This window comes from Muntiacus reevesi, chromosome 1 (assembly GCF_963930625.1).
Source record: "Muntiacus reevesi chromosome 1, mMunRee1.1, whole genome shotgun sequence".
NCBI lineage: Eukaryota > Metazoa > Chordata > Mammalia > Artiodactyla > Cervidae > Muntiacus > Muntiacus reevesi.
In genome coordinates, this window is record NC_089249.1 from 21711336 (window position 1) to 21730427 (window position 19092).

At 53.9% G+C, this 19092-nt stretch overlaps 1 protein-coding gene across 1 annotated transcript; it reads right to left on the bottom strand.

Moving 5' to 3' along the window:
* Positions 1-573: 573 nt before the first annotated feature.
* On the bottom strand, positions 574-15833 carry MFNG (MFNG O-fucosylpeptide 3-beta-N-acetylglucosaminyltransferase). The gene is made up of 8 exons (XM_065939336.1): positions 15366-15833; positions 10811-10859; positions 10359-10461; positions 9804-9957; positions 6755-6840; positions 4713-4878; positions 2913-2998; positions 574-1547 (listed from the first exon to the last, which is right to left on the bottom strand). The coding sequence occupies exons 1-8, from the start codon at positions 15618-15620 to the stop codon at positions 1484-1486; spliced, it is 963 nt and encodes a 320-aa protein (XP_065795408.1). The 5' UTR covers positions 15621-15833; the 3' UTR covers positions 574-1483.
* Between the last annotated feature and the right edge of the window lie 3259 nt (positions 15834-19092).

Consider the following 19092-nt stretch of genomic DNA (forward strand, 5'->3'; position numbering starts at 1 on the left):
CCCTCAGCTCCATTCTGCCTTCCCTGATTCTCTGGACACCTCAACCCAGGCCCTGAAGGCAGATAAAAGGAAGTATTGTCCTCAGCAAACCAGCACCTCATGACACACATGGGTTCACTCACATGCGTATCACTCACACAGAGGCGTGACAGAGGCACACACACATCTATACATCCCACATACATAGTTAGACACAGAAAAGCAGAGAAGGGTGCGTGGGCACACCCTTATACATCCCAGCACACCATGACACACCACACACTACTAGCCATCACTGTTCACGGAGCCGTTCCTTTCTCCATACCAGACTCTGTGCTCTGCCCTTTACAAACCCTGCATCATTTCACCCACAACCCATGAAGTAAGTACTCCTTTTCTCATCTGTAAAATGAGCAAACAAGCCACAGAGGCCAAGCAGATTTCCCCAGGTCACATAGCCAGCAAGAGCAGGGCAGTGCTATCCAGCTCAGGGACCCAAAATCAACATCACTGAGATAGACAGATGAAAGATCCGCCCATACTGCTCAGGAATGACTTTGACTGCATGTAACAGAAAACTGAACCAAGCAAGGCTTAAACAAATAAGGGTTTAATCTTCTTACAGAACCAGATACTGAAAGGGACAGCTGTGGAAATGATTGTCTTGGCATTCCCTTCATGGCAGCAAGGTGGCTGCCCTAGATCCAGACATCACACCCACATTTGCATTAGAAAGATGGGGTACAGGGCTACAAAGCCTTCCCTAGAAGCCTCTCTATTGGCTTTGCTTAATTCGCACTAACAGACAGAGATCTGGCTCTGGTCACAGCTGGGCCATGTAGTAGCTCCTAATAGCAAGGGAAGCTGGGAAAGAGAGCAAAAGGAACATCATGATGGGCTGGGACCCATTCTGATTCATCATCTGGGTCTGGCCATGCTGATGCTCCAAACAACATCAGGTGGGGAGCAGGAGCTGGAGACTGGTCAGCAACAACGTTATCTGCCACAGATTCTGGATTCTGCCCTTCTTCCACTTGGGTCCCCTCAGTGCTTGAGGATCTAGCCAAGGAAGCCAGGAGTGAGTAGCCCAGTGCTTGATCCCAGGAGAGGAACTGAGAGACCAGAGCTGGGGGCTCTGCACACCCAGGGGCCCAGGTAATTCTCTGGAGGGTTAGGATTCCTGAGCCCAAGTAGCTTAAGGACCCTCCATCCTCATTCAGTTCAGCCACCCAGGGCCCATGGAGGCCCAGCCATTGAGGCCTCTCTGGCGCTTACTTGGTGCTCCCAATCCTGGGCTGTGCAACACCCCCCCGCCCAGGGCTTGAGATGCATTCAGCACCAGTCATCATCCAATCCTCGGCTTGTTCATCTCTCAGAGGCCCTGCCAGGGACTGCCCTCCCTCCCCCCACACACACAAGACCTGCCACAGGCCCTCCAGGCTGCATGGGAAGCTAAGGACAACCAGGGAGCCTCAGCCGTCTTTGCCCAGAGGTTCAGGGTTCATCAGGCCACCAGCTGCGGGCACCAGGGGGTATCCGGGTAGAGGAGACAGTGGAGAGAGTGAAACCTGTGGAGAGACCAGAAATGCACAAGACAGTCACCCTCACGGGCTCTTGGGGGAGCATGTCACAGAGGTGGTTTGGAGCGGGGTTTTTCCACCTTGGCACGTTATGATATTAGGAGCCAGACAATTCTGTTGTGGGGACTGTCCTGGGCATTGTGGGTGCTTAGAAGCAGCCCTGTACTCCACTCGCCAGATGCCACATGAGATTTTTTTTTAATATTTATTTATCTAATTTACTTATTTGGCTGTGCTGGGTCTCAGCTGTGGCACGCAAGACCTTCTATCTTCATTCAACATGCAGGATCTTTAGTAGCAGCGTGTGAGACCTAGATCCCCGACCAGGGATCAAACTCGGGCCCCCTGCGCTGAGAGCGCGGAATCTTAGCCACTGGATCCACAGGGCAGTCCCTGCTGAGTCTTAACAATCAAAAATGTCCCCCCACACCACCAAGTGTCCTTTGGCAGGGGTGCAAAATGGTGCCTGGTTGAGAACCACTGATGGGTAAAGACTTCAAAAGCCAGAGAAACCATGAACTGCTGAGGCCACAGCCTCTGAGTGACCTGAGTCCCCATCAAGCAGCAACCTATGGATTCTAGAATATTTAGGCTCTGAGAGAATTTAACACCAATTTTTAAATCTCTTGACATACAGCCACACCTTGCACACCTCTACTGATAAGAAGCTCACTCCATTATAAAGAAGCTGCTTTCCTCTTGAAACTTGAAACTTTTTTTCCCCTGTATTGAGCCAGATTCTGTCTCCTTGTAACGTCCAACTTGTTCAACACAGTCCTGGGCCTGGCAGCCTTGGGATAGTGGTGAGCCCTCTGCCGGGGCTGCGAGTGGGATGCAGGGGGCTGAGCTGAGCAGCCCTAATCCCCCTGGGGTGTGTTTGGGGGGAGAACTGGAGGTGCCTAGGTGGCATTTTAGCCCTCATTCCAACCCTCTGTCCATGGAAAAGTATCATCCAAGAAACGAAGAGCCTAAGGAAAAAAAATGTTTAATTTCCCCATGAGTGCCTGGAGTTTCTCCATGAGAGCATCTCCTTTGCTCAGTGAACACAGTTCAGTCTTCTAGAGGTTCCTGAAGAATCCCAGAGGATCAGGCCTGGGAGATCCCCTTCAGATCCCTGACGCCCAGCCTCCTTGTGCTACCAATGGGGCGACTAAGATACAGAGAGGGCCGGGCAGGCCCCTGCCCAAGGTCACACAGTAAGCCCAGGCCAGGGCAGCGACTGAGACCCACTCCCAGCTCTGTGCTATCAGCTACTAGCCTCTCTCACTTCCCTCCCTCCTGGTTCCCTTTTCTTCCTATCCCTGGCCTCAGGCCCCAGTCCTCCCATCCTACAGTTTCAGCCCGCAGACCCACCTGGAGGGGTCCTCCTCAGGGGAGAAGGGGCCTTGGAGCTTAATGACGTTGAGTTTCCCCTCAAAGACGCCGTAGCTAAGGGTAACCTGTGCAGAGAGAAGCAGAGAAGGCAATGAAGCTGGGGGGGGGGGTCAGGGGAGGGATGGTGGTTGTCCCATCAGGGACCCCACAAGGGGGCAGCATTTTGGTAGAAACAGAGAAGGTTGCCTAAGACATTTTGAGCAGCACAGAAAGCCTGTCTCTGCACCTGAAATTCCACCATCAGTAATGGGTGTTTCACTGGGGGGCCCATCCCTTCCCATTCTCCCATAATCCCATTGATGCCCTCAACAGCCCCATTTACTAAAGAGGCTGGAATGATCCCCTCATCTACAGATTGGGAAACTGAGGCTCAAGAGGTGAAGGTGCCTTTCCAGGAAGTTGCGCTCCTGGAATGAGGTTTCCTGAGACCTACTCTAGGGACTTAGCAATCCCTCAGGTCATTCCACAAGCAATGAGGCTGCGGATGATGACTCCAGTCAAAAGGCAGTCAAGCACAAAGGTTAAAGATTGTGGATTTGGGGACCACCCACCAAGGTTCAAGTCCCTCTCTGTCCTGAACTAGCCACAGTTAGTTCCACTCTCTGGGCCTCAGTTTCTCCGTCTGTAGAATGGGAAAAATGTTAAGATCCATTCCCTATGAATGTTATGAGGAACCTGAGAGTTAAAAAAGATAAGGCCCCCAGTGTGGTGTCTGGCACAGCAGGGACTTTAGGGAACACCCTGGTTATGGCCAAAATCAGGTTTTGGTCCAAAATCTGCCCCTCTTTCCTGGCTGTGGTCCTAATGGGACCAGCCTGCGCCCCAGTTCTAGGTCTGGTCAATCAACATTAGCTCTAGGCTCTGGTAGGAAACAGGTCATGTGACCCAAGTGAGCCACGTGACCAGTGAACATCAGCCCTGCGGTCTGACAGAAGGAGGAGCTCTCTTCTCTCTGGTGGAGTGGAAACCTGGGGCTGCCATCTTGCCAGCACAAGTAGCGAGCCTGTGTGAGAATGGGGCCAGCATAGGGGAGGACACCCGAGAGAGGGGACAGGGTATGAGCACCCAGATCTCACCAGATCGAGCAAGTCAGCCACACCCTCACCTTCTCAGGTACATGGTCCCATAAAGGTCCTTTTCTGTTTAATTAGTCTATTGCCTTTCTGCCACTTGCAGCTAAAAGGGCTCTGACTCATACCATGAAGGCCTCCTGGAGACCTTCCCAGCCAGGACCCCCTATGGGGCTGGACACCCATGAGTTGGAGGGCAGTATCTGCAAGGCAGAGTTCAGCAGTCACTACCTGCCAGGTGATGGGAGGGGTACCTACCCCTTCCCCAGCCTGACATTACACATGGGTCATACCTACTGAAGACCTGGTCTTTCCCAGTAACACCTGCATGAGAAGGAAAAGCAGTAAGCAGTGGCCAGGTAAGATCTGATGAAGGAGGAGGCCATTGAAAAGGAGGGTGTGGTAAGGATGGGAGGTTGAAGAGAGATGAGAAGGAAGGATGCAGCGTTCAGGGACCTGAGTGGTCTGAATCTCAAGATGAGCTTCCTCTCATCTGTGCAGGTCCCTCCAGCTGGCATTTGGGAACCAGATCAAAGAATATTAGCATCACAAATGGCAATCCTTAAGGGTCAGAGGTGGAGAGCACTGAGTCACTGCATGCCTTTGGGGGGACCTTTGCCATGCTGGGACTGAGTTTCCCCATTAAAGGAGAGAGCCCCCCCACACACACACACCTCCCTCTTTGCCACCTGCCCCATGGCTGGCTCACCTGCTCTGGAAGCTGGGCAGCCTCCAGCAGCTGCAGGGTCTCCAGGTGGGAGTGGAAGAGGGGGCAGGGCTGCAGGCGGCCGCCCAGCTTGCACTCCACGATGTAGCCCACGGTGCAGTCGTCAGGCAGCCGGATGAGGGCAGAGGTGTCCATGAAGTGGGAGCCACTGAAGGACAGAGCCATGCTGCGGCCACTGGCCAAAGGCCCTTGATACCTAGAGCCCTTCCTATCTCCCAGAAGACCCTCCCTCCACCACAGCCAGCTGGGAAAGAAGAGTGCAGCTCTGGCATCTGCCCCCTGCATACTGTGTGGCCTCGTGCACGTTATAAGCCCCAGAGAGCCTCAGTTTTCTCTTCTGTAAAACGGGCATAATAGCCAGAGTTGTTGCGAGGATTAAGTGGCAAAATGGTGAGATGAAGCCTTTTATAAATGTATCCTTTCCTTTTCTTTCTTTTCATTCACTCATTCATTCATTCTTGAGTTTGAGTATCTACCTGGTGCCAGAAACTGATGACACAGAAGCTGAGGACACAGAGATGGGAAAGAAACGCTTCCTGCCCTCCACAGCAGCCTCCGTGCTGGAGGGAGACAGACAGATGAGCAGGTCATTTCAGAGGAGGACTGGTGCTAAGTCAGAGGAAAGCACGAGGCCTGGGGACACCGGGAGGGCAAAGCAGACTCCCAGAGGAGGTGGCAGTCTTTTGTTTTGCTCTTTATTTAATCATGGCAGTAGCAGATTCTAAACAGAGTCTTACAGGATGATCTGCAGTCAGCCAGGTGCCAAGCGGGGGAGGAGCAGTGTTCCTGGCAAGGGCATCACCTGACTGTGCACCCCACGAACGCCCCAGAGACCAGGCTGGGCAGCTTGCCCCGCTGCACAAGATGCCTGAGAGAGGGGTCGAGCGGGTACAGAAATCCATCCTCTGTCACCTTCCCCAGGCTGTGCCTGGGGGCCGCACTGCCCAGAGGGGTACTTTTTTCTAATTCACACAAATGTGCCATAGAGGGGGACCGAAGACTAGATGGGGTATCTGGGTCACAGGGAGACCCCTAGTCATGTGTATATACCTGTTATCAACAGACCTTAGGACAGCATTCCTGCTCCCCGTCAGGACACAAACTACCTCCAGAGGGCACCCCCATCCAGGGCAGGGCAGGGCAGGTTGCTGCAGAGGCAAATCACGTAGGCCCTTGAGCCAAACCCAGCAGCTGAGAGACCTTGGGCCTGGGTGACCTTGAACCAATCACTTACTTAACCGCTCAGCAACTCAGTTTTCTCAGTCAAGTAGAAATAAGGCCAACGCCCCTTCCTCCCTGGGGGCTGTGATAATCTTAGTGAAGTACAGGCCTGGCTCAGAGTCAACCCTCAACCTCAAGGTGGTGACACTGATGTGGCTGTTAATAACAGTAAATCCTGCCCAGCAGACCTCAAGAGACCTTTGTCATGTCCTCTCTAGAGTACCAGTGCTCCCACCCAGTACTGAGGGCTTCCCCTACACTCACAATCGCCCTCAGTCTGACACCACTCTTCTAGGACCATTCCAGCTCAAATGCCACCTCTTCCAGGAAGCCTTCCCTCCTCTCCCCAGGTAGAAGGCCCAACTCCCTCCTCTGAGTGTTCCTCCACTTGTTCTTCACCTCCCTTGTGACAGTGATTGGTCAGAAGAGGGCTGAAAACAGAACCTAATACTGACTGGGCTCCTACCAGGTGCCAGCCCAGGTACTTTCTCATTTAACCTTTACAGTGACCACTGGCCACTGTATTATCTGGTCCATTTTACAGATGGGGAACTGAGGCTCCTAGAGATTACACGGCTTGCCTGTGTGTAGCAGTGTGCACTAGGCAGTGTGCCCCCAAGGGATGGTGACAGGTGGCTTGCTCACCACTAACTGTGTAACTCTGATGCAGTAGGAATGAGAGGTAGTGTCTTCTTAGCTCACTTTCAAGCACTTTCTGCTACAAACACCCCACCCACACACCAGCTGATTCCTCCTCTCTGCACACCTCTACCTCCCCCACCTGCCTGTAGGTCTTTGCTTACCTGGCCCAGGGGGCCATCTTCAAAGCCAGTTTGCGGTTGATGCAGAAGCCAGCACCCCCGGTGGCAAACCAGAACTGTACCAGCCTCTGTGGGGGAAGACGGGGAAAGCCAAAGTGTAGGGTGAGCCTAGGGGTGGGGGCAACAGCCAGGCCTCCCCTTACTCACAACCAACATGGCTAGAAAGCTTTATATTTCACATCTCACTAGAGTCTTGCTATGAGGCTTCTCAGATTGCCCTAGTGGTAAAGAATCCGCCTGCCAATGCAGGACACATAAGAGACACAGATTCGATTCCTGGGATGCGAAAATCCCCTAGGAGGACATGGCAAGCCACTCCAGTATTCTTGCCTGGAGAATCCCATGAACTGAGGAGACTGGCGCACTAAAGTCCATAGGGTCACAAAGAGTCGGACATGACTGAAACGATTTAGCACGCATGCAGAGTCTTGTTATAACCTGAAATTATGTCCATGGAGGAAAAAGAGAAGGGCAGGCAACATTCAAGGGCTTGGAAAGGGATCCGGCACATGGTAAACACTAGTGGGTTTATGGATCAGCTTGTAAAGCCCTTGACATTTCAATCTCTGAACCAATATCACCCTTTTAGGGTGTAAACTGTTTTCTGCCCTTGTCTAGCATCACCGTGGCCCAAGATATCTTCTATCTCCTCTGTGAGGACCTGTGAATTCACCCATGAATTTCTTCAAGGCTTTTGAGAAACACGGTACCTTTTCAACTGTACCATCTCTTAGTCAAAGTGCCCTAAGGTTACCTTCTCCCTAGTCCACAGTTGGCGCTTCATTGATGTATGTTGCATTGGGTTGGTTATCTCCCATGATTCAGCAGTGAGAAGAGTACTGGACAGGAAGTTGGAAAGTCTGACACTGGGCTTCCCCCTCCACTATACAGCTGTATAACCTTGAAAGAGTCCCTGCCTCTCTCTGGACCTCAGATATGTCACCTGTGAGCACAACACTGGTTCCAGTTCTGAAATCCCATGGTTCTCCAGGCCCAGAGGTGTTCTCCTCCTCCGAGATCTCTATGAGCTTACTTCTGGAAATGCTGCCCTCTTAGAGAGAAGTCAGGCCTCAACTAGGCAGAATGAATGGGTTCTTTGGGACCTAACACACAGGAGGTGCCCAATAAATGCTTGGTTAATGAATTAATGAGAGCAGGGCTTCCACTCCCAGAGAACCACAGTAACATCAGCAGTGACCATGTGAGTGCCTAGCCCCAAGCACTGACCATGTCAAGCCCTGTGCTACAGATCAGGTGGCCGAGGTACACAGAACTGAGGTCAACTTCCGAGGTCCCAGAGCTGGGACTGACCCCAAGCCAAACCTCCTGTCCCCTTTGCCATCCTACCCTGGGGGGACACCCACAGTCCGAACTGGCCAGGACACTCTGGAGCAGTCCTGGTATCCTGCTGATGGGGTGTCTGACAAGGAGGGCATTGGTGCACATTGTGGGCTTGAGGAGAGGGTGTGCCCAGCACGGGAAAAACACTGCTCAGAGGTGAGGCTGGGCTGAGTCAGGTGCTCGTGCTCAGCCGCCGAGTCATGTCTGACTCTTCAGAATCCCATGGAGCTGGTGGAAAACACTCACTAGTATCTGCCATGTGCCAGATCCCATTCCAAGCCCTTGAATGTTTGTGTGTGCTTAGCTGCTCAGTCATGTCTGACTCTTTGCAACCCCATGGACGGTAGCCCACCAAGCTCCTCTGTCCATGGGACTCTCCAGGCAAGAATACTGGAATGGGTTGCCATTTCCTTCTCCAGGAGATCCTGGCCCTTGAATAGGTGACCTCAATTCTTCTTTTGCCCACAACTGCTCTATGAGGTAGCGACTGTTTTCACTGATTCTACAGGTGAGGAAACTGAGGCACAGAGAGGCGAGGTGACTTCAGTCAAAGTCACAAAGCCAGGAGGGAGCAGGGCTAGGGAATGAGCTCTGGGAGTCAGGTTTCAGAGCAAAGTTCTCAACTCTTTAGGTCAGGGAGAGGTGGTATGGGAACCTGGGGGACCCCCCGGCTCACCTGGCATCAGCTTGCTCATGCACACCACCCCTCAGGGCCCAGGAGGATTTAATTAGGGCTCAGAGGCTGATGAGCGGCAGATAATTAAGGTTTTGTGTTTCCTGCTCTTGGTTTCCCTCGAGAAGCAGATGGTGACCCTGAGAGGGAGAGAGCCCCATAGTGGGCCCAGCTCCCGCTCCAGACATTGCCTCTAGACAGGGGGACCCATGGCCTTCCTATTCATGGGGGCCAAGGGTGCCCTAGGGGCCTGGCTCACCCCAACACTGGAATCCAGGTGGGTTCTGGGGACAGGGGGAAAAGCATGCAATATACGTGTACTAAAAAAATCTTATTTCTCCAAAAGTCATATTTAATGAGTATCCTGGGCTTTTGTTTATTTGTTTCCTAAATCTGGCAACCTAAATCTGTCCATTCAGGTCTGGAGCTGAAGCGGGTGCTGGGGACCCTCTTGTGCCAGGTGTCAATACCTCTGTGGGTGATTAGTGAAATCTGAAGAGGGGAAAGCTGTCTAGGGGAAGGGAGGGTTCAGGGGCTCCCGGCAGCCGCAATTTGCCACCTGGCCCAACAGATTCAGCATTTTAACAATCCGTCCAACTACATGGTGATACCAGGTGGCTAGAAGCCTGACGGTGGAGCCTGGAGACCTCAGCTCACCCCGCCGTGCTCACGGTATGACCAGGACAAGCCACTGCTCCTCAGTAATTGAGTGCCAGTCTTTGCTTTCCTTGAATTATCTCAATCTCCTGTCTCTCCTAGAGAGGAGAGACATAAAGGAGGAGACAGGATCAGAGGAGAAGCCACCAGCCCAGATAAAGCGATGCTGCCAATTCTGAAACCCAGAAAAGGCACCAGCCCCCTGTAGGTCCCCGCCCCTGACCCCGCCCCCTGAAGGGCCCCGCCCCTGACCCCACCCCCCAAAGGGCCCTGCCCCTGACCCCGTCCCCCACCCCCCTAAGGGCCTTGCCCCGCCACCCAGCGGCCGGTTCACAAAGGAGGAGGCAGCGAGGGACCCACTGTGCGGTTGTGAGGTTGCGGCTCCGAAGCGTGAATTGGCCGATTCAGGCTAGGCCGGCCTACATAGACGTCACGGGTCTGGGGGAAGGTTTTCAGCAACTTTAGCAGCGCCCTCGGGTTCAGATAGTTGTCGTCATCCACATGGCAGAACCATCTGTAGGGATGGAATGGGGGGCCTTGAACTCGGAAGGGGTTCCCAAGAGCTTCCTGTCAGCCAGACTCCCCCTGCACCCTCACAGTCAATCAACAAACAGATAGGGGCTGGAGGGGGGTTAACATTTAAGGCCTAGCCCTGTGCCAGGCAGCATCTCCTGTAAGCTAATGAAGAAGTTGTGCTCACTTCTCAGCTGGGAGCCAAGACTCAGGAAGGCTAAGACACTAGCCCTAGGTCACACAGCCAGAATAGCAGAATTTGAACCCAGTTGGTCTGACCAGAGACAGATCCCAGAAGGCCCTGCATGTGATTCAATTCACCCGATCCAGAACTTTACTTTTGCCTGAGGCAAAGGTCACGCTTGCCCCCTAGGACCAAGGTGAAGACCAAGGTAGACTCACCTCAGCCCACTGGCCAAGAAGGCATCAAATTCAGCGGCCATCTTGCAGGACAGGGCAGGGTGGCTGTGTTCCGCGGAGCAGTTGGTGACTACAAGGTGGGACCCTGGAGAAGGACGGACAAGTCAGCCCAGCTCCTCTCTCTGTGAGAAGCAGAGCGAGGCAGGGCCTCACAGAGCCTGGGGCAGTCCACCCACTCCCATTTTACACAGGGGAAACTGAAGTCAGGGAGGGCTGACCTGCCCAGAATCCTGAAACTAATGGACAGTACGCTGAGCTGGGACCCAGGTGTTCACGGCCTTGCTGTTTCCAGGGGAGACTCCTGCTCCCCTCATGGGCAAAGGGGGAATCCCTGTATACCAAGGGTAGACAGTCGTGTTTCCTGGGGACCCCCAGGCAGCCACCCCAGCTTTCCCTGACAACAACGGAGGGGTCCCCATCCCACCCAGAGTTACCCAGTCTCTCCTGGAGGCCTTCATCCAGGCTGTCAGTGAAGATGAACGTCTAGGAATGAGAAAAGAGTCAGGGCAGGGGTCAGCGAAGCAGAGTCCCGGGTCAGCCCACAGCCAAGTCCAGGTGGATACACACATATCAGACCTCTGTCCTCCTTCAGTGATGGAAATACACTCCTGTCACGGTCACACACTCCTTTAGGACAACGGGGCTTTCTCAGCTACCCAACGCCCTCCCCCATACAACACACACAACCCCGCTTTTGTAGACACACAACTTCAAGTTGTACATCAGTCATCAGTCTCACGTTCAGCCCCCTTACAGACCAACACCCACCAGGCCAGGGTCACACGCCCTTGGTAGAATCACACCTTCTTCAACCACACACACATCACAGTCCCACTTGGCCACTCCACAATCACATACACACGTGTGTGTCAGTAGACAGCGGCACATGCTGGCGCAGCGAACCACTTAGGGAGACAGTCACAGCTTTCATAGTCACCCAAACTCCCTGTGCAAGTGTCAGGGCCCTCACATACCTCCCGGACTGAAGAGGCGCCCCACCCACAGCTTTCACACGTCTGGTCCCTCAGGACTTCACTGACCCTCCAGACAGGTGTTGTGATTTGCAGATGGCAAAATGAAGGCTAAGTCATGAAGCGAGGCTGTGTGGTTGGCAAGAGGTAAGGACCTCTCCCCACTCTCAGCTCCCAGCACAGCTAGACTTCCCCCCAGGAGCCCCACCCAGCAGGCACTCAGACCCAGCCTGAGGACACTGAACACCTGAGCACCCCCAGACCTGGGCTTCTCTCACTCTTCCCTATCTTACTGGGACCCAAAATCTGGGGGTCACCATGCCTCCTCTCTTTCTCTCACACCCACATCCAGTCTGTCAGCAAATTCTATCCACCCCACTTTCAAACTAAAGAACTTAAGAGCCTCTTGATGAAAGTGAAAGAGGAGAGTGAAAAAGTTGGCTTAAAACTCAACATTCAGAAAAACTAAGGTCATGGCATCTGGTCCCATCACTTCATGGCAAATAGATGGGGAAACAGTGGAAACAGTGACAGACTTTATTTTGGGGGGCTCCAAAATCACTGCAGATGGTGACTGCAGCCATGAAATTAAAAGACGCTTGCTCCTTGGAAGAAAAGTTATGACCAACCTAGATAGCATATTAAAAAGCAGAGACATTGCTTTGCCAACAAAGGTCTGTCTAGTCAAAGCTATGATTTTTCCAGTAGTCATGTATGGATGTGAGAGTTGGGCCATAAAGAAAACCAAGTACCGAAGAATTGATGCTTTTGAACCGTGATGTTGGAGACGACTCTTGAGATTCCCTTGAACATCAAGGAGATCCAACCAGTCCATCCTAAAGAAAATCAGTCCTGAATATTCATTGGAAGGACTGAAGCTGAAGCTGAAACTCCAGTACTTCGGCCACCTGATGTAGAGAAGTGACTCATTGGAAAAGACCCTGATGGTGGGAGAGATTGAAGGCAGGAAGAGAAGACAATGACAGAGGATGAGATGGTTGTATGGCATCACCGACTCAGTGGATATGAGCTTGAGTAAACTCTGGGAGTTGGTAATGGATCGGGAAGCCTGGCATGCTGCAGTCCATGGGGTCGCAAATAGACACGACTGAGTGACTGAACTGAACTGACTGAACTTTCGAACTGCTTGGGGTATACCCTCTTCTACAGCCTCCACGGTCAGCACACGGTCCATCCCTCCTCGTCACCTCCTGCCTGCTTTGCTGCAGTCACCTTTTCCCTGTTCTCTCTGCTCTGTCCTGCTCTGCTCCAGTCTGTTTTCAACACAGCCCCCGGGGGAGCCTGTAAAGTAAGTCAGACTTTTCTTGCCCTGCTCTCCGGCAAATGTGTGCCACCAAACAGTCACCAGATAGTGGAACTCTCCAGTCTGGAGTGTGGGCCAAATGGGCCAGGGAATGTCTGGGAATGAATTAGTGGGGAGAGGGGGAAGGAGGGGTCCCCGCAACACAGTCTGGGGGCTGAGCAGGGCTCATGAGGCTGGTGTTTCAGTCCCTGGGAATTCTTGAGGTTGGCACAGAGCAGTGGGCAGAGTTTTCTCTGAGCAGAGGGTTGCATTTGATTGTTTCAAGAAGGGATCCTGACAATGGTTAAAACTTTGTAGGAAAACAAAAGGACAGACAGTCTACTGGGGTCGGGGGAGGGGGTGCCGGGGGCCATCTGCTACAGAGGAGGGGAGATGTGGGGCTCTCATTGCTCCCCCCACCCCTGCCCTCGAGGAATGTGAGGAAGAGAAAGGCTCCTCTGCATCTCAAAACGTGCTTCCCCCAAGCCCGCCCCCTGTGCCTGGGACAAAGGCCACACACGAGCCCCAGCCCGCTGCCACAAAGGCCCACCTGCCACCCGGCTGCCCTTAACCAGCTGGAGCGGGTGCCCAGCCCTGGAGTTAACCAGCTCAGGCCTGCTCCTGATGGCAGAGCTGAGACCGGCTCTAATACCCTCCTGCGCTGTGTGGCTGGGGAAACCAAGGGTTGAAAGTGGGACGGCCTTGGCCCAGGTAACAGGGAGAGATGAGCCAAAGGGTGGAAATGAAGGGGGCCCAGATGTAGTGATGAGAGTGGGTCTTCCTGTCTCCTCTCTTCTTCCTCAGTTTGAGTGTCTTTCCATTTTTTTTCAGATCTGCCTTAAAGGACAAGATTTCTAGAGTGCCTCTTGTGCTAGGGACAGGGGAGGGGGAAATGGGAATGTCCAGCTGAGTGAATACATCTCCTCTGCTTACAAATTGGGAATTTTTAAGTCTCCCCCTCTGAAAAATGGAAATATCAATACCTACCACTCGGGTTACTGTGAGGGTTCAGTAGAGTGATGCGCTAATATGCTGTCCCTTAGATGCCGAGCAGTTGGCAGGCACTCCCTCTGGCGGCCTGGTTGGCATCTGGGATTGAGCTCAGAGCAGAGAGGGTGTCTGCATGCCTCTCCTCTGCGAACCTGGTCCTGCCAGGCCTGGACACCCAGGCTAAAAGCCCAAGTGACCAGGCAGCCCTGGGGTCCCCAGTCTCAGCCTAGAGGTGGGCCCACTGGGCTCTGCCACCTTGGGCCTTTGGGGTGATGCAGGCAAGCACTTCCTCCTCTCTGGCCTCAGTATCCTCATCCGGAGCAAGGCACCATCGTAGCGATCAAGATGAAACAGGAAAGGGCCTCCGACCACGTGAGGCCAAGCTCCCGGGTACACACAGACACAGCACCATAAACAGGAAGGTCTGCAGGGAGGGCCAGGCTTGGTGGCTTCCGCAAGCGGAACTAGAATCTCCCTAAGATGAGAAGCCGCGTAGCGTCCCAGGGAAGAGTCTGGGGCGTGTTGGGGGTTCCAGCAAAGAAAGGATTAATCCAGGGTGCCGGGATATCAGGACCAGGAAATCAGGGTAAAGGTGCCCCCCACCCCCAGTGGGCTCTGGCCTCTTCCAGGCACCACCTCCTCATCCTTGGTCTCCAGGAGCCTCCAACCAACCCCCCTTCCCCCAAGGCTCGTCACTTCCTCCCACTGAGCCAGCCGCCAAAGTAGGGACAGCGTGTGTGCGTGTGTGTGTGTGTGTGTGTGTGTGTCCGCGCATGCACGCACACGAATCTGCCCCTCTACCCTCCTAGAGATGACTCTCAACACCCCCAGATCACTGACTCTGCCTGAGGAGGGCACTGGGTATGGGGCTGGAAGAGCCAGAGGGGACTCAGAGCTGCCTCCCCAGAAAACCACACCCCCATCACACACACACCTCTTGTCATGGCACGTCTGACACTGACACTGGCTCCATGTGTGTGAGCATACACGCATGTGAACACACATACACATCCCCACCATACATGCCAGGCAGGCCTCCCGCTCATCACTGCTTTCACCACAGCACACAGCCACTCCGTCCATCCATCAGAAACTGCCCCACAGGGGGTGAGACAAGGAGGTGAGATGCCCTTGCCCTGGGGCACACCCTTGGCAGCAGAGGGTGGGGGCAGGGTTGTCAGGAATTCTGAAAGGATGCCCCCCACCCCTCTCGCCAGACAGGCCCCACCCAGACCGTCCCATCCTCAGAGGCTTACCCCTTGTGCTCCACCCTCAGCCAGGGCAAAGGACAGCACCCAGGGCCTGGGGGCAGCCTGGCCAGGGCTCTTGTCAAAAATCAGGACCTCGCAGAGGCCTCTGTCCAGCTGCCCAACACCCACCATTGCCCCCAAGGCCAGGGTGGGCACGCACGAAGCCTGCTCCAGAACAACCAGGGAATGAAGGGACCCCCAGAAGGGACGTAGGAGCCCAGGGTAGCCTGGCCCCCAAAAGACCAAGCAGTGGGCCTGAGGAGTGCCTGGCTCCTGGGCCAGTGAGGGACTCACAGCCGCAGGAGACCCCCATCCTGGGAGGAAGGAGGAAGGGGAACACAGTCTAGGCAGGGCAGGTGGGAGAGCAGCTTGTCCCGTGGGGCCGCCAGAGAACCCCCAGGTCGGAGGTAGAAAGGCCTCTGTGAGCCCTCAGACCAGGGGCCACTCCTGGGACCCGCAGTCGCCCGCTTGTCACCTGTTCCCTGGTCCTGGAGACCCACGTGTTGAGCAGCAGCTCCACGCGGGAGTGGTGGAAGGCCTGGGTCGTCTTGACTGCGATGAAGACATCGTGCAGCTGCAGCTCGGAGGGCCGAGGGCTTGGCGGGCTCAGCTCGGGGGTGTCGGGCACACGCTGCGGGGACGGGCTTGAGCGGTACCGTAGGGAGAGGAGCCCCATGCATAGAAGGGTGAGGAGGACTCCGGCCAGGCCCCGGAGGAGCCGGCAGTGCATTGGCCCTAGGGCCCCAGACGGCTCAGCTCCCAATTCCCAACCAGACGGGGAGGGGAGGCTGGTCAGGCGGGAGCCCCGGCAAAGGCAAAGGGCTGGCAGGCATGGCGGGCGGGCTGGGAGGGGAGAGGTGGGAGTCGGAGCTCCGGGCCCGCAGGCCGAGCCACCGCAGCCCCGCCGCCGCCAGCCCTCCACCTGCTTTCTCCCTGGCCCTCCCGCCCGCGGCTCTGGGGCGCCTGACCCCGCCCCTGCCTCCAGCGCAGCCCAGGGGCGGGGCCGGCCCAGGAGAGCCCAGAGGTGGCTGGAAAAGGCACGGGCAGAAGGCACAGCCCGGGCTCTGCCAGCTGCTGCGGTGGGGGTGGGGGCAACAGCAACCCCTCCGTGCCAGATGGAAGGGAGGGGCCCTCCAGCCTTCCCACTCCCCAGAGACCGTGGGCTTAGCTCATTCAACACCCAGTATCTTCGGTGGCCAGCCTCCCAGGTTTGGCTTCACATAGTTCCTCCTCCTGGGTGCACCCTTTTCTCTGCTAGCCCTGGCCATCCTCACCCACGTTTCCTCTACCAGGCTGAATCTTATTTGCCTTTTAAGGGCTTCCCCAACGGCTCAGTGGGTAAAGAATCCGCCTGCAATGCAGGAGACACAGGAGATGCAGGTTTGATTCCTGGGTCAGGAAGATCTCCTGGAGGAGGAAATGACAACCCACTCCAGTATTCTCTCCTGGAAAATCCCATGGACAGAGGAGCCTGGCGGGCTACAGTCCATGGGATCACAAAGAGTCAGACATGGCTGAGCAACTAAGCACATAGCCAATTAACAAGATCTTATAGATTCAGGTGGATAGCAAAGGGACTCAGCCATAGGTATACATGTGTACCCAGTCTCCCCCAAACTCCCCTCCCATCTGGGCTGCCACATAACAGAGTTCCCTGTGCTCTACATTAGATCTTTATCCATTTAAGGCTTAGGCTCAAGTGGCCCTCCTCCAGGAAGTCTCCCAGCCTCTGGGGCCCCCACAGCGGCTAGCCCAGTTTCTTTGGTCTTCACAACAGTGCTAGAATTATTTCCAGTTCGTAGCTGAGCACATAAAGCTCAGAATGATCCGAGCTGATCCAGCAGCTCAGCCACAGAGCCGGTGAACCCAGGTCTCTGGCCCTCGTCCGGCCCACAGAAGGCCCCTGAAGGTCCCTGTCCTGCTGTGACCCACCGTAGTGCATCTTGCTCGGCAGTCATTACTGCTTCCTCTCTCCCAGCCAGCCCAGCGGACAGAGGGCTTTCTGCAGCTGCCACCTCTGTCTTGTTTTTTTTTAGTTAATTAATTTATTAATTATTTTTACTGTGCTGGGTGTTCATTGTGGCACTCAGGCTTTCTCTAGTTGCAGTGAGCAGGGGCTTCTCTTCTTTCGGCTAGTGGGCTCTAGAGCGCAGGCTCTATAGTTGTGGCTCATGGGCTTAGTTGCTCCTTGGCATGTGGGATCTTCCTAGGTCAGGGATCGAGTCCATGTCCTCTGTGTTGCAAGGTGAATTCTTAACCACTGGACCACCAAAGAACTCCCTCCATCTTGTTGGTACAAGGTCACTCATGTCTTGTCCTCCCTCTGCTAGAACCCTGATGGCTTCACAAACGCCAAGGATCAACACCAGCCTGCAGACCCTGGAAGGGTGGCCCCTGTTACCTCCAGTCCCAGTTCCTACCCTTCTCCTCTTGCTTCCTCACTGCAGACCCAGTGGGCTTCTGACCATTTCAGGGACACGTCCACCTCAGGACCTTTGCCCACGGTTCCTGCCTGGGCCTCTCTCTGTTTAGTCGCCAAGTTGTGTCCCAACTCTGCGACACCGTGGAATGTAACCCGCCAGCCTCCTCTGTCCATGGATGATTGTCCAGGCAAGAATACTGGGGTGGGTTGCCGTTTTCTTCTCCAGTCTTCCCAACCCAGGGATCAAACCCAAGTCTCCTGAGTCTTCTGCACTGCAGGCAGAGTCTTTACCACTGAGCCACCTGTGATATTGGTCCTGAGAAACAATTCAACTGGCCTATCAAGTCAACTGGTTCTACCAACATAATGCTACCAAAAAACCTGAACGCCTTAGCACTCACATCTCAGACTAGATCAAAGAGACAATACTCTTTAAGCTAGTTTCATGATTATATAGAAAATCACTGACCTTCAGACAATAAATTCATACTATACTAGGTATTTTAAAGTGATTTTTACCTCTTTGTAAAGAAGGGATCAAAATAATAATTAGGATTTTTAAAAATGAAAAATGAGATTCACTCGAAGTTAGTAAAATGAAACAGTGACCCAAATCTATGGACTCTCCAAATAATTAGTTCTACCCAGGCTGCCAGGTCTAGAGATCCAGAGATCTAACTCCCTCATCACCCTGCCTCCTTCAAGTCTACACAAATATCTTCTACATGAAGCCTTCCCAGAACATTTTATTTAAATTGCAACTCCTCCCCACCTCCTTCCCAGCTTTCCAGGCTCTTTCCCAGGGCCCCTTTTCTGCAGTGTTCTCTCAAAAAGTACTTCTCAGCCTTCAACATCCTATATATTTATTGTCTGTCTTCCTCATGAGAATATCAGGACAGGGATTTCTTTTTATTCACTGAATTCCTAGTACCTAGAACAGGGCCTGGCACATGGTAGGCACTCAAATTTTTCTTGTTAAACACAGGAAATACCAGATGCGTAGAGAATTGCATTAGCACTATAAAGGGAGAGAAAAGGAACACCAACCCTTCTGAATCACCTTTCTATGGCCCAGCCCTGTGCCAGGCCCCTTCACAGCCCATCTTTTCAGAATGGCATCTTCAAGGGATGAACCTATGCTTCATGCCATACAGACCAGGGTTCAAATCCTGATTGGGCCACTCCCTAGCTGTGTGACTCTGAACAAGTTACTTCACCTCTCTGAACTTCACTTTCATTTGTAAGATGGGGACAAAAATGACTTGAGGTTGGTGGGCTTCTCTACACCCATGGAAAGGGCACCTAACATGGGACCAGCCACTGGGCTCCTGCAACTTCACCCAGGCTCGTATCTCCATAGACTAAGCACTGGGCCAAGAAGCGGGGATGGTTTGCTTACCCCAATGAGCGTAACCCAGTCTCCATGGCCAGGGAGCCAATAGCCACCCATAGAGACCCACCATCTGGCCACAAAGCAGAGCATGGCATGGCCCAGAATTCCCAAGGCCTGGGAAAATCAGGCGGCTTTGTGGAAATGATATCTGAGCCAGACCTCAAATGTTAAGCAGCCCCCAATCCCTGGACTTGGACCTCTCAGCTTCATTTCCTGCCACTCCCTAGTGGCCAATCTCAACCCATTTTGTGCCACTGAGCTGTTGCTCTTGAGGTTCCCTCCACCTAGTCTACCCACTCCCCCCAACTCCCAGGAGCCTCCCCAAGTTCATCACTGTGACTGAGGAGAGTCCTAGGAGGACCAGGAACAACATAAACATGTGAGTCC

What these genes read in the sequence shown, in the direction of transcription:
- MFNG (XM_065939336.1), bottom strand. Translation starts at nt 15,620, where the DNA reads ATGCACTGCCGGCTCCTCCGGGGCCTGGCCGGAGTCCTCCTCACCCTT. An exon ending in TCTCCAGGACCAGGGAACAG is followed by an intron (nt 10,860 to 15,365) that starts GTGACAAGCGGG and finishes TCTCATTCCTAG; the next exon opens with ACGTTCATCTTCACTGACAG. An exon ending in AAGATGGCCCCCTGGGCCAG is followed by an intron (nt 4,879 to 6,754) that starts GTAAGCAAAGAC and finishes TCTGTCCTTCAG; the next exon opens with TGGCTCCCACTTCATGGACA.